General features: G+C 44.6%; 1 protein-coding gene across 1 annotated transcript in view; it reads left to right on the forward strand.

Moving 5' to 3' along the window:
• The window catches only part of tent4b (terminal nucleotidyltransferase 4B), a 31,396-nt gene that overhangs the window by 1,263 nt on the left and 14,230 nt on the right, over nt 1-15,903 (forward strand). The window contains exon 2 of the mRNA XM_030377802.1: nt 10,128-10,251. Within this exon, the coding sequence (XP_030233662.1) occupies nt 10,128-10,251 (124 nt within the window). The remainder of the gene's footprint in view (nt 1-10,127; nt 10,252-15,903) is intronic.

The following is a 15,903-nucleotide window of genomic DNA, read 5'->3' on the forward strand; positions in this document are numbered from 1 at the left end:
TGCATGTAAGCCACATTATTGTATTAAAGTGTCTAAATGTTTAAGACATGTAGTTCTGGATGAGCCAGGCCGAGGTCTAGTCGTACCTGGACCATGAGCGACAGCAGCAGGTGCACCATGACTTCCTGACCATGGATTCAGGGCATCGCCCTGTCAAAGTCAGAAAGCCATGCTCTCTAATAGAAAACCCTTCACACAATGACCATTCAATGAACCGCGATCCCTCGGTCATCGCTATACTAAGGTCGAGAATATGGGCACATAATGTTCCAACACGTACTGCCACGGGTATATTATTCAAGTAAACTCTTCAATGTCTCACGACATTGAAGAGTTTGAGAAGTCATTCTAGTGAAGAGTCATTCTTACAGAGCAAACTCTGTAAGAATGACTCACTCTGCCCTACATTCCCTGTTCAAAAACGTTAATATTGTAGAGGATGTTCCTTTCATGTTGTTAATTGCTCATAGACCTAAGATGAATTCTTTCCTAGACGAAATCTATGACTAGCTACAGTTAAGTGGACCGTTTTTTCGGGAGGGTTATTGCAGAGCTCCATGGCAAATGATTGACAATCTCAACAATGTCCCCTTTTCTGAACGATTTAGTTGCAAGCAAAAGTTGAGACGACCTAAGACTCTTCCTGATGAATAGGCATCCGATATGTGCTGCAGGAGGCCTCAGGTGGGTGGGGCGGTATTTAAAAAAACCTATTTTGGTATTTGAGGTGTGTGTAGTTTGTGTTTGCCTGACATGTGTAGGCAAGAATCCCAGCCCAGAGCTGAGGCGTCCTGTGCTTATCCTCATTTATACTAATATGGAGGCAGTGTTTGTAAAAGGACATTCCTCAGTGATTAGGTCCTTCTTATTCCAGAACCTGAACACCAATTGGCCTGGATGTCTCGTCGCTACTCCTGTAACATTCGTTATGCTATTTCCTCCACTGTTCAACCTCAAACTGAACTTTGCCATGCCTGTAACATGTGGCTTTAAAAGTACCGGTGTTTCGTAATGGTCCGATGCCTAAACGTCCCCCCATACATGCTGCGGTCAAAGTCCGACCTCTCTTTTGCTCCTTTGTCCCAGTCTCTCTCGTGTACAGGAGAATCAAGAGTTTGGTTCGTTCGGAGCCAGCGGGGTCTGGGCCAAAGTGGAAAGTGATTAGCATCCTAATGTATCCGTCTTTTTTGTGTGTGTGTGTGTGTGTGTGTGTGTGTGAGAAACGGCAGAGGACCTTAACCCACACACTCGTACGTAGCCATGGTGTCAGTTTTGTTAACTTGTACCGTCACTGTGACACACATATTTTAGAAGATAGCAGCCAGTGGAGTGAGGGGTGGGAGTGGGAGAGAGGACACGCGTTTTCAGCAAACTCTGTATTTGGAAGTTGCCTCGGTGATGCTGAGGGTCTCTGACGAGGTGTGGGCTCTGTTTTTTGTGATGGGGCCGGCCTACTCTTTGGAGAGTGTTGGAACATTCTGCAAGGGTTTAGAGATGTCCCTCTCTGGAAAAGGGCGTAGTGTTTACATGTTACATGCTGAGTACACCCATTAGGCCCAACCCTTCGCCCAGCCGGCCAAACAAACGCAGCATTCTGACGGAGCGAGAGAATCCCGAGCATTTCCTACTGTCATGTGTTTCATCCGCTGGCCAAGCCATTTTCTGAGGAAAGTGTCAAGAATATCCAAGAAACTTTCTCTTATTTTTTATTAAAGAACCGTTCCTTTCAAAATCAAGGTTGAGGCTATGACGTTAGTATCTCATTCACGGAAAAGGTCAAGAAAGTAAATTCTTTGCAAATTTCTACTATGCGCTGTCTGACCTTTCCTAACCATCACGGCAAAAAATCGGTCTCCCAGTTTGGTTGCATTCTTTATTGACATACATTCTCTTTGACTTCCAAGTGTCTGCCTGTCGTTTCCACCTCCCTGTTCTCAAGCAGTATGCATGACTGGTCCAATCTGCCTGGTGTGAATTATTAAAAGACGGTGTCACTGCATCAATCCTCATCCAGGGAAGCACCGGGACATGTGGGCTTTGGAAACGCGCGGCTACCCGCCCTCTTGCTAAGTGCCGTTGGCTCACACAGCTCTTGCTGAGTTACGATCGCTGTTCCCAGCATGTAGTGCGGTGTATGCCTGGGACCACCGCTCCACTCTTGTCATCCACTATTCCCCTGACACTTCTACCATCCCCCCCATCCCCCTTTTAACTCCTCAGATAGGTCTATTTCATTGTGGTTCCTCTTGTCTATTTTTCAGGATGGCTCTGTGGTGAACCCAGGGCTGGTGTTGAGAACGGGGCTTTGTGGTGTAGGTGAAAATGGGCCCTTTTGTAAAGGCACTTGTGGGCAAGCTGCCTAATCTGCCTTCCCATGTGTAGTTAGGAATGTGTGTTGGCCCTCCCTCTCCCCTCCTCCTCTTCCTGTCCAATGGAAATCCTTCTAGAGCTCCCTTCTGATGTGGTCAGCAAGCCACACGCTACATTCACACACCAGTTATCATACAGCACTCAGATGTTTCCTCAGTTTGTTCTACACCTCTCTGAGAGGTCCCCCAGCTGTTTCTCAGGAGGTCAGCCTTAATGGTTTCCCTTTCCCTCTCACAATAATACAGGGGGGGAACAGATGTCCGCCCAATCGGTTGTGACCTGGGATGGCGTTTGCTTTGTAATTGTTAAGTTCGTTTCGGACATCGTCGACTCGATATCTTCATCTAATGTCGTTAATAAGAACAAGTCTCGGGTTGTCAAGAAGAGGGATCTGTATCGGTACATGTCACCATAATGGGGTCCTTTCTGATTTGAATAGGGTGCTAATGCTCATTATGCCCAGCGCTTTCACAATAGGTGTTTCATCTCTTTCAGGAATTCTTGAGGGATCGTTAATTCTATATATATTTATTGGCAAAAAAAAGTGACAAACCAAAGTGTAGATATAAAAATAATTATGGCAGCGCTTAATGATGGCATGCAAGGCTTATAGTAAAACCTCCCCTCTGGGATTGACAGGTAATCCTCATATTATGGATTATCGTTTCCTTAACATGATGACATAAAAAAGGAAAGAAACCGTACCAGCCTGTAATAATAGTAGATGAAACGGAAGTGACCACAGAACCCATAAACACAAACTGACTGGTGAGAGATCATGGCCCTCTCTATTTTATGGCATATTGTCGGAACGTTGTGTACTTTACTTACTCATTGGTCATCAACACACCTCATCAGTTTTGTGTATTTTTTTAAGTAGACGGGCGTGTTGTTCTGGCCCGGTCGCAGCGGTTAGTTGTTGAAGAACTAGGTTAGGCTAGTCGCTGGCAATCGGTACCGGAGTGTCCATGTAACCGGAGCCTTTGGGTCAACCACAGATCAGATCATTCATTAAACATTGATGAATCAGACATCAACACCTGTGTGTGTGTGTGTGTGTGTGTGTGTGTGTGTGTGTGTGTGTGTGTGTGTGTGTGTGTGTGTGTGTGTGTGTGTGTGTGTGTGTGTGTGTGTGTGTGTGTGTGTGTGTGTGTGTGTGTGTGTGTCTTCATATTGTCTAGAGCGCTGTGTACAACTGATATCAAATGACGGCACACAATAACTATGGCATTCTGTGTTGCTGTTTGCAGAGCTGTTACATCCTGTCTCCTAATTCACTGAACGCTAAACAGACAGCGTGTCATATTTTTATGCGTACCAGTTTGCTAGTGTAGCGAGGTGATAAATGGGTTATTGTGTTTCCGCACGAACATTAATTGAATCAGTTCTACTTGCGCCTGAAGCATGCATAACGTTTTTTTGGGGCACAATTGTAGTGTAGAAAACCACAAACATTTGTTGCATGTTGTGATCCCGTTTGTGTGTCATGACCATGCAGCAGTAGGTTCTCAGCTAGCGGCGACAGATGGCCCGTGTATACATGAAGGCCCTTCCAGCAGCGCAACACCCAGCCAGGCTCCCGTTCTGCTCCTCTACCTCCACCAGCCCCTCTTCCATATCACCTCTCATGCTGAGACAAACCCTCTTTTCCCTCCATCTGTCCTGCTCTTCAGGTGGAATCGCAGTTCACTCTCCATCGACCCACACCACACCCCTCTCCGGCCTTATAGGGTTTTTCATCAGTGGAATGAAGTTTAAGTGCTTAACCTTGGGGATAAACATAAATGATGTCTCTTTATCCACAGTCACATATGATTATGCAACATGTGCATGTTGCATGCCAGGTGGATTATCTGATAAAGCCTCCAAGAGTCTGTTCCCAGCCCTAAGCATGCGCTGAACTGTAATGAGACCTGCAGGGGGTGGGGCTTGCTCGTTGTTGTTGTTCTTGTCACACGGTGCAAGCTCCGCCCCGCTCACTTGTCAAGCCCCATGGTACGAACCAGGGCTGGGCAGTTCTCTTTACTCTGAAATGAAACCAAGGCAGGGGAGAATTTCCCTGTGTTTTGAGTGTTACCTCCGGTCAGACTAGCCGTGCCTCTTTGTGTACTTGGGTTGTGATTTCCAACCTAATGTGGGTCATAAAAGGCTTCATGAAAGAAGTTAAACTAAGTGATAGACAATCTGCTCTGATAGTTTTTAGTTTGTTTTACATTTGGACTTGAGTCCTGTTGAGAGAACCTTATCCACAACAACATTGTTTCCAATCAGTGGTCACGATAGTGTGTGCGACACAGTATCAGTTAATTACTTTTATTATTATTATTGCCATAACAAACTTTGGCACTTCTGTTTTAGTGTCAGCAGGAAATGGTTTCCTTTCTCCATCTCTCCCTCTCTCTCTCATCGGCAGTCCTTCTCAGTCCTCGTGGCAAACCACCGCTGATGCACTCCAGTAGTAGTACCCGCCGGTCTCGCTCCCTCCCCCACGCCGAATCATAAACGAAACTCAGGCCCATTATTTATTTAGAAATGAAACCTAGACAGCGTCCGTCTGATTCCTAGGGAGACGGTCTGAGGTAACCGCCACCCGGTGTCTGCCTCTCGCACCGTTCCCCATGTTATTTAAGCGTCAGGCACCTCTTTTTTTTTTTCATCATAATAATCAACTTATTCATAGAGCGCCAATACACAGGACATTGACCGTGTTGTTGAGTAGCCCCCCCCCCCACCACCACTTACACATAAAGTGCAAGTGTTTTAGTTTGACTAAACGATTATTAGTTTCCATCAACGATTAACCAACACTTGCACATAGAGTGCAAGTGGTGGTTAAGCGTTGACGGAGCCAGTAAAACTAGTTACCGAGAATGGGTCCTTCTAAAGAGGGCCCCTGGTTTATATGTATGTCTGTGCGCTATTCTCCCAGGGTCGTCCCTCAGGCTAAGGCTCCACCAGCAGACGGACCATTCATGAAAGGCCTTCACCTTTCATGAAACGAACACCCAAAGTCCCAAAATGATTGGCCTCACCCAGAATAGTTTAAATGTCATGAGTGTTCTCTCAACATAATAATAATACAATTATTCATTTATATCTGGTGTTCATAGTGACAGGTCTCTGCCAACCCTGGCACACCGTTCGGTTGACGTTTGTGATCCAGTCTGCTCTGCGGGTCGTAGCAGGTGGTTCTGCCGATGTCAGGAGGAGGAGGAGGAGGGCCATGTGTCTTGAGACGGAGCCTGGTTGGTCGGCCCAGGGGCCAACTGGTGATTGGAGCTGTCGAGATCCAAGCTGGTACTGTTGCCAAGCAACGCAAACGTACATGAATTTCTCCTGGGAATAAGACACCAGCAACAACAGAACTGTTTGTATGGACTTTAGGGCTTAATGATATATAATGACGTGCACAATCATTGCGTTATCTTTTTTCATCGAGGGGGCAAAAAGGTATTTGTAGCCGTCGGCTTTTTAGAGGTGTTGCTGCAACCTGGGTGTGACAGAAGTGATTTGTGGTTTATGGTACATAATTCTGAATTATTACTGTTTAATGCTGTAATTTCAGCATATATTACATAATTTGCGTTCTAGTTGGCGTGCCATTCACTTCATTGCCTTTGGGCGCATGACTGAAGACATTTATTCTACGTATACCAAAGATACCAGTATTCATTTATCACACTCAACCAGTTTCTTTGTAGATTTGTTTGTCATTGAAGGCAATTTACGGTTACATTCTCTGCATTTTGATTAAAGAAATACATTATTATTAATTATTATTAATTAAATATATAACTGTACGTTCACACCAAAAGCTGTAAAAGATGCAAAATCGCCAAATAGCTCGAAACGCAACCCTGTCCAAAATATTTACAGCTCATGTCACTCTTGCGTTTTCTCGCATATGTTTACTGGGACCACGCCGATGAGAGACATCTACATTCCGATTGGCTGGCGGTCATTTACAGCCGAAACGCTACTAGCTAATTTGCATAGAGTTGAGCGGTTTTCAACTCTCATTTACAGCTTTAAAGCTATCGCTCAAGCGTTTTATCGCTCCAGTCGCATTCACTTTCTATATGTCTAATAGAAAGTGAATGGGCGTTTATCGCTCAAAACGCTTTACAGTTTTTGGTGTGAAGGCACATTAATATTGTAGAAATGTCCACTCTACACTGTCTGAGGTTCGGTGTCATGATACACTCGGCTCACGAGACGAGACACGATATTCGGTTCCCAAGAACGAGACGAGATTTTAAGAAAACTACAATGACAAAATATATGACTGGACCAACAGACTTTTATTTAACAGAGTTGCACATGCATTTTCAAATGTTTTATTATAACTCTTTACATGCATGAAATTTAAACTAAAACCAAAATTTATAAAAGTTGAAGTAAAATAAATTAAATTAACTAATTCTCTTTTTTCCAAGTGCAAACAATATTATGTGCAAAACCAAATCAAAGTTCTACTCCTTCAATACTGAGTGCAAATAGTGCAAACAGAGTCTGACCAAGTATGTGACTGACAACTTGGTATTGTCCGTGTCTTATCAGTCACTCTACTGCCATTCATCATTTCCGCCGGGTACCCAAAATGGTACGGTCCGACGTCATTCTGACCATATTCGTACCCAAAAGGGTATTTTCCGACGTCATTTTGGCTGCCTATGGCTGCTTCCCCTGCTTCCCCTCCTTCTCCTCCTCCTCTTCATTTTTTCCTTCTCCTTCGTTAGGTTCTGGCAGGCTAGACGTAGCAAAGGCGCATTACTGCCCCTACAGGCCACAAATAGAAGTTTGGATAGCTTACAAATCTCGCGAGACAGATTTTTAACGCGACTGGTAATATCGTTGAGTTTAATCTCGTCACACCCCTACGATTTTTGATGTTGATGTTGGCTGTTCATGACTAGGCATTAGAATTCTTCCACTCATGTGAATCTCAAATTCAATCTGCATTCCAAGACCTATTGTCACCAATGCTCGCATTCTCCTGGCCGGGCCATGGCCGAAACCACCCATTGGAATCATTCTAAAAATCCATACCAGTGTTTGCGATTTCTGTGTGTGGCTTCTTCACTACCTCTGAGGGGTAGAGGAAAATCAGAACAATAAGTTTTACCAGGAGCAATCCCGCAGGTGTATGAATGAGATTCTGAGTCGGTAGTGCAGACATATTGCCGAAGGGATAGTTAATATTGCCGCCTATGGCAGGAAATCTGACTGGGCTTATCTGGGGCAGAACATGGATATTACTGTTTTTTGTTTTCCATGACAGACGTACTCACTGGCCTGCCCGTTGGAGCAGTCTGGTCAGCCGGTCACTGACCGTAGCCCACGTTGTTTTCGTTTGTGTGTGTATGTGTGCCTGGCCAGTTTGAACTAGCCTATTTGTACATTCTCAAACGCGTCCCCATTCCCACTGTATTTATACAAAGAGCTGGCTGGTGTGGGGTCAGCCTATGTGGGCAGGACAACCTACTCCAAGGCCAACTGCTGCCCTGTTGATCCGGCCCTTAAACAGCACCGGGCCCCAGGCTAACATGTCTGCTAGGGGTTGTTCCTTTTTCCAGTAGGTTATTAAGAAGTTTTGTTAGAAAAAGTTTAAACCAGCGGTTGGGACTGGCACCTTTATTACAATCGATATGTTCAGATTCTTATAACTTTTAAAATAAACAACCGTTCTGAATTCTGTTTTACCCCTGGTAGATATTTTCTACGGTTATCTGCTACAACCGTCCATTTAGCAATGTGAATGAGGGGGCGTTTTCCGTTGCTGAACTATGTCCCTGTACCTTGAGAGGGCAAACATACGATTGCCTAAGAATTATTGGGGCCCAGGAAAACCAATGTTTCACTTCTAACCCATGGCTCTGGCAGTGGGCATGCTTTCGCCTGCAATTCACACAATGGCCCTGCTAATGGGACTGTATGGGCAGCTCACTCAATCTGCCGGACCACCGAGTCCATTTCTTTTGTTTGCCCAAGGTGGGTACATCGCACCGTCTACACTCTCTTTCAGTCGTACACGTGCATTAAAATCTCACGGCGGCCTATCCAGAATTGTGCAACACTGTCGGCCTTTGGAAGAGCTGTGTTTGAGCACTGGCTTCAGGGCAGCAGATGGTGGTTGGAGATTTATTGAGGACTATTTCCTTTGAACAATTCAACCTATTCTACTTCTGGTCAATTCTCCACATGGGGGAATGCATGTCCGATTGCGAGGGGTGTTAATGGCTAATGGAGGATCTGGCACTGCTGAATTTAAGTCATGAGATGCTTGGTTTCACCTGAAACAAGATACTTCAAAACAGTGTGTGTGTGTGTGTGTGTGTGTGTGTGTGTGTGTGTGTGTCAAATGTGATTGCTTGCGTGCTTAACTGTCCCAAGGGCCTTCGCATATACCAGGGCTCATTGATTAGTTCCACAGCTGGCAGAAGGATGAGTTGGGCCTTGCTTGGTCTGTCATCATTAAGCAGCATGGCGGCAATTAGTGGTGATTAAACTGCCTGGCAAAACTAAATACAAATGGACACTTGACAATTGGTCACGTGTCTGTTCATTTGAAACAGGTATTTGAAACGAGATGAAAAGCATGCTGTTCTCTTCTGCTAGAGGGGGGAATTCGAACAATGAGCCTGCATCCAATCTTCTCTTTTAACATAAAATCTATATCCTCCAGCCATTTGACACACCACTCAGACTGCAAATTCCAGTGACTGGAAATACGGCCTAGCCAAGTGTTTATTCTTTCACCTTGTGTATGCGTGCTGTATATTATATGTGTACACGGGTCAAAGGGTGGCGTCGGTTTCAGGGATGCCATGGCTATTTCAGTACAACTCTCTGACGCCATGTTACCCTGGAGTGCATCCGGCAGTTATAACTAGAAACCCTAACCCTAAGATGCACCAGCATACGCAACGGGGCTCTCGGCCCTGCCAGCTCTCTGTAGTTGAACTCTGGTCATCTTGGCACCTGCTTCCAAACTCAATACGCAATAGTGTTGCTTTCATCCCTCAATGGGAATTCCTTTATATTCAAGTGTAGGACTGCTGATAATCCTGGCTGATTTATATATTTTTTATATAAATGATTCCAGTCAATATCATTCAAAAATATGATATAATATTTCTGTATCTCTTGCTTCTGTGTTGTGACAGTTGCTTATTTGATACGTATTTTGTATTCAAATGATTCTTGCACCTTTTGGGATATATATATCCATTGTTAAATGAATGTAATGTATGAGTGCAGTAGAGGAATCAAACTCAAAACAGGTCATGTCACAGGTCAAGTCATATTTTTTTGAAGCTGGGGGATGTGCAGCATAATTTGAGAATAAACTCTCTTGGCCCTTAGTCCCGTTTAATCTACCCAGGCTATACGTTTTTTGGCGGTGCCTTGATCTGTATTCACACAGTTGGACAGATTTGAGTGGAAGTCCATTGCGGTTCCTGTCGTCTTGGTGTAACGTTTGCCGTCGGGGAGGAATGGAAGTAGGAACCTGACCTCAAGGCCCCGTGGCTGAGTTCACGCTCAGAGGGGAGCTTTGATGCTGATTTGCTCTCTATTCATGGTCTCGCACAGGGGATCGTTCTATGACCTCTGCCTCACTTCTGTACTTCCCACTTCTCCTGCTGGTTAAAGTCCTTCCACCCTTATGGAATATCTTGGCATTCAACCCCACATGAAGAGAGATATTTTGTCTATGATTGCAGTAAAATTGACTCTGGATGCTTTGTGCTCCGCAGGCTCCACGAGGAGATCAAGGACTTCTACGAGTACATCTCCCCACGACCGGAGGAAGAGAAGATGAGGCTGGAGGTGGTGGACCGCATCAAGGACGTCATCCACGACCTGTGGCCCAGTGCAGAGGTAAGAACTCCGGGGACGTCGAGATGAAAGCCTGCCTAGCGTCTGCTGGATGCGCTGAGGCTGTGGGAGATGTCCTATCGTCTTCAGCTCAAACGTTCCGATTCTGACATTTTCTGCTGAAAAGCTGGAGTTAACAATCTGTGACTCACGTTTTATGGGCAGAGCAGCTAAAAGATGAGTGTGTTGGAGGTTGTAAAACGTGTGTCACGGGCTGCCTTCATCACCAATGTGCTTAAATGAATCGCTGTAGCGAGTGTTAAGGAAGACGCTGTGTTTTTAAGTGTAGTGGTCGTATTAGACCGGGCTTTCCTGGCGAGGAACCCTATTGTACAGAGGGAGCGATCCTAGGATAAGCTACTTGAGGCCTTGGCACGGTCTGCTTGGACCTCACCCACACAGCTGGCTGCCTGGGATTCTTGCAGGATGCGTCAGACCCAGAACATTGAGCTCTCTCTCCGCACATTTATCAGGGTTGTTTGTTTTTCTTCGATCTTGGCAAGACGGACGCAGGAAATGTTTGGGCAGCATAGGGGTGTGATTGTTAATGACAGCCACCGCGTTGAGTCCTGTAATGTTTTTCTTGTTTAATGGAGACATTTTATTTACCAGTGCAGTGGTGGTGTGCTAATGGTGGTTGGGCCAGCGTGTCTTCACCACTGCTTTTGATCTACTTAAAAAGAAATCTATACTAAAGCAGCTTTTCTTTCTTTTTTCTTCTCATACTCAAGTTCAGTCTTGCGTATAATCAAAAACAAAACATAAAAGACCTGTCTTAAGGTGTATCTTCCGTGCCATGAACTTTAACTCCCTATTGATTGATTTCTGCACCATAACTCGCTTCAGGGAGAATCCAAACAAAGGTGGTCATCACATTTCTGTTGTCGTCAGCCAGAGTAGGTGAAGCTTCGGGTCTTCTCCTTCCTCATCCTCCACATACTTTGCCTCTGAGCGCTCGTCCATATAAGCAATGTGACATTTCAGGGCTCCAGACTAACATCTTCAACTCTTCATCTGGTCGCAGCACATCATTCGCTGCTCTGTGGCCGTATTGGCATGTCTTTTGTCACGGACCAGCCATCTGTACGGCACATCGTACGATTAAAAAAAAATATGAACTCACTTGCAGTAAAATGAATTAATTTTATTGCAGAGCTCGTCTTTTCTTTTATATTAAACCGCATGTGACTCTATCTCTTTCCTCACAAGCCAAATCTCGACATAAAATAATGACAGGCTGGTAATTAGGGGTGTGCCAAAATATCGATACTGCGACATATCGCGATATTTCGTCTTGCGGGACGTTATCGATATGCTGACGCCAAATATCGATATTTAAAGGTCCCATGACATGAAAATCTCACTTTATGAGGTTTTCTAACATAAATATGAGTTCCCCTAGCCTGCCTATGGTCCCCCAATTGCTAAAACTTGCGTTTGGTGTAAAACGAGCACTAGCTGTTCTGCTCGCCTTTGAAAAAACGGAGGCTCAAGTGCGCTGATTTGGAATATCTGTATTCTTGACGTCATCAGGAATCTCAGCTCCTCCCCTTACTCTGCCTGGCCCGCCCAGAGACGTTCGCCCGCCAATGAGACTCGACCGTGCGAGCGCCACATGTGTGTGTGTGTTTGTGTGAATACACACACTGTAACGTAGAGCTGGGTTTCGATTCAAATTTCAAGAATCGATTCGATTCCGATTTTTAAGTTGCAGAATCGATTTTTTCCGATTTTCTCAGATTCCATTCGATCCGATTTTGATCTGATTTTCGATCCGATTTCGATCCGGGGGTTAATGTTATTAAAAATGAAAAATGTATTTGAACCGTTTCCTTCACTTCATGACTGTGTAGAGAAGCAACATATTAAAACTAGTATTATATCAATATTAAACAGCAAATCTTACAAGTATTGGTAGTTACTGATAGCTGGACGACTGATGAAAAGGTTAAGGGTCAATCTACCTTCAAGAAAGATAATTCAGGACAATAAATGGAGGACATCATTGAGGTGACTATATCTGCAACAGTGGATTCCTACTGGGACACTAACCAGTGCATTATTATTATGCTTGAAAATAATTAAGAATTCACCCAAAAGCGGTTGCTACCAAAAGCATTTTTATTTTAAAACTGCCCACACTTAATAAACTGAGAACTACTGAAACTGAAAAAAAAATAAATAATAATAATTAATTAAAAAAAATCGATCTTTGGACGTACAAATCGATAATCGGTCATTAATATGCGAATCGATTAAAAATCTGAAAATCGATTTTTTCAACACAGCTCTACGTAACGCAAGTGTTTCTTGTCGGTTCTTTGACGTGTCTTGTATTTCCAGAACGAGACTGTTGTGGGGGTTATATTATCTCAGCCATGGTTGAGAAGGAATTGGGAGAAAGGAACTTTGGCTTTGACTGGCTGAAGTACATGAACTGCGTCATGCCGCCGGTTGCCGCGAGGCACCATCGCCCGGCAGCGGGCAGCCGGCAGCAGGCAGCAGGCAGCGCGCGGTTCAGTCGACTTCAGGTTGATGTGAAAGTGGAAGAACCAGAGACGTCGCAGAACCCAACAAAGTCGTTTGTGATTCATTATATCGTCTGGAGGCGCACACCGCTTTTGGCCGTGATAATATGTATTGAATGATATAGATTTCTATGTATTATATGATATTATTTAGATATAGAGCTCCAGGACTGTATCGCAAGTGTTGTACACTTCCTTGTTATTTGGATAACCGTTCTGTCGGACTCTCGTCTCTGGTATTTCTACAACGAGACTCGTATTGGGGGTTATCTCAGCCAAGGTTGAGAATGAATTGGGGGGAAGGAACTTTGGCTTTGACTCCCTCAAGAACATGAACCACGACATGGAGGAGAAAGGGATTGTTGGCGGCGAATGTCTCCAGCTTGAGACCCGCTGAGGGACCACCGCCGGAGGCGGAGGTGCCTAAGCGCTGCCCGGGAACAATCCCTTTCTCCTTGTTGTCGTGGTTCAGTCTACTTCACATTGATGAGGACGTTGAAGAACCAGGAACGTCGGAGAACCCAACGCGGTCGTTTGAGATTCATAAGATCGGCTCACACATCTTTTGGCGGTTATAATATATATTATATGATATAGATATCTATGTAGGCTATATGATAATATTTTGATATAGAGCTCCGGGACTCCCGTGTGTTCTAGAATATTTACAGAACACGGCCAAGGGCTGTGTGCGCCTCGCCATTGCGATGCATCCACTGTAAACAGAGCGAATGAAACTAAGCAATGAAATGTTTTCTGCATTTATTTTGTTTTCTAATTTTCTGTTACTTTGCATAAAATGTTTTTGTAATAAATTCTGAATTTCTTCAGTGACACAGATATCGTGATGTATCGTGGGTGAAATTTCTTGCAATATATCGATAATCGCAGAATCGCTGTATCGTGATATTATCGTTATCGTGGGTAAAATATCGTGATAGTATCGTATCGTGGGGTACCTAGTGATACCCAGTCCTACTGGTAATATACTCCAGCTATTGTTTCCCTTCTCCTGTCATCCAGAATACTGAGAGCGCTCTTATCTTGACGGGAGCATTGGTTCAACTCCACTGAACTTTGCACAGTGCCTAAACCACCTTTTTTGGCAGTATGTTTTAAGCACTGCACTACCATCCATTATATTAAACACACGTAGACCTAAAACTCAACCTTCCCCCTATTGCCCATCCTACTACGCAACACAACCCAACGTGATGCTCTATGGCTCGCCCGGTGTGTGACCCGCTTCACACAAAGCCCGGTCCTTACCCAGTCAGACTCTGACCAAAAATGGACCCGAAAGCCGCTGACTTCACCCACACAGCACTTACTTTTGATATTGTTGGCCGCAATACAACCTTTTTGGTTGAGCCCGCTCTGACTACTTGTTGTTATATGGAAGGGTAGCACAGAATGTAGGCATCCATCTTCTGTTTGGTGATTCTTGTGAGTACAGAGTTTGTTGGTTTTTATTCATTTTCCATTGAGGATGTAAGCAACAGACGAAATAAAACTCAAACTCCCAGAAGTTCCCAGGAGCACAGCAGCACCTCACCATACCTTGTTACTGTTGACCAGTAGGCGTTCCACAGCTCTGAGTCAAAGCTGTCCGCCTTGCACGAAGGCTGGAGGCAGGCTGCATTTTGATTCGCTAGCAGGCTGCCGATCAAGTGACCGGTTAGGCTGACCAGTGTTGTTTATAAGGCTGGTTAAGGCAAGGCCCAGGAGAAGGAGTTTAAAGGCCAATAGGCTTTCCACGGTGGCGCTATTCCTGGGCCGCCAGACTCTTCGTGTCTAGCTGGCCTCAGAGCCAGCATGGGTCAGGTTCAGGAGGATAGAAATGGCAGTTGTCTGTACATCCCTGTTGATGCAAGAACCCATTATTAAAAAAAAATATTTATCATCACATTTATAAAGGACAATAGAATAATGTTCATAATGAAAATTTATTTAAACTAAAAATAAATTGATCAATACATTTTTGTTTTAATTACAATTCCATTATGCAACATGGGCAGGGCGCTGTCATCGACAGTGATATTGAATTACTTTACCAATCACTACATAAGTAAATACATAAGCAAATCAGGACTGTTTAAATTCTTTTACTATAATTATTCTTCCCGGGGCTGTTGACGAGTCTCTGCCAGGAGGCAGGTAGCGTAGCGTATAAGCTGTTAAAGATCCAAAGACGCCAGCAAGCCAAGTGACCAGTTCCAAGCATGGCAGCAGCTGGTGCCGCACAACCGCTTTGCGTGGGAACAGCGAACCATCAGCGGCCGCTTAGGCCTTCCTGCGCAGAGCGTCGTGACGCCGTCTGTCACTCTGATGAGACGCCTGTCACATTGTCTGTTTTCCTTTACTGACACAAGCACACTGCCTCATGTGTCATCGTGATTAGGGGGGGGAGGAAGATACAGAAAACGTGCATGTGTTTATAAAAATATACAATAATGGCACGTGTTTGTAAGGGGTACGACGTGATTGTCAGGGGTACAACTTGTTTGTAAGGGGTACCACTTGTTTGTAAGGGGCACACCTTGTTTGTCAGGGGCACACCTTGTTTGTCAGGGGCACACCTTGTTTGTCAGGGGCACACCTTGTTTGTCAGGGGCACACCTTGTTTGTCAGGGGCACACCTTGTTTGTCAGGGGTCCGACTTGTTTGTCAGGGGTCCGACTTGTTTGTCAGGGGTGCCACTTGTTTGTCAGGGGTGCCACTTGTTTGTCAGGGGTGCCACTTGTTTGTCAGGGGTGCCACTTGTTTGTCATGGGTGCCACTTGTTTGTCAGGGGTACACCTTGTTTGTAAGGGGTACCACTTGCTTGTTAGGGGTGCGGCTTGTTTAAAGGGGACTTATTACAGTGTTTCACCCAGGAAATGTCTTGGTCATGGTGGTCGAGGAGCGGAGGGGCCGATGCCATTTTGGTTCCATTCTTCTTATCTTTATTCTTTGTGGAAGTGCAATATTGCGATTGCGATATAATAAACAAATGGTGTCATGAGTCTAATTGCTTGGTTGTCAAGGAAAATGCACACAGATTGCTGATCATTTTAAAATGTTTATTTCTCAACTCAAACATACAAAATTAAACTAACATTAAAAAAAATACAAAATCTAAAAAATG

The sequence above is a fragment of the Gadus morhua genome, chromosome 14, assembly GCF_902167405.1.
Source record: "Gadus morhua chromosome 14, gadMor3.0, whole genome shotgun sequence".
Lineage (NCBI taxonomy): Eukaryota > Metazoa > Chordata > Actinopteri > Gadiformes > Gadidae > Gadus > Gadus morhua.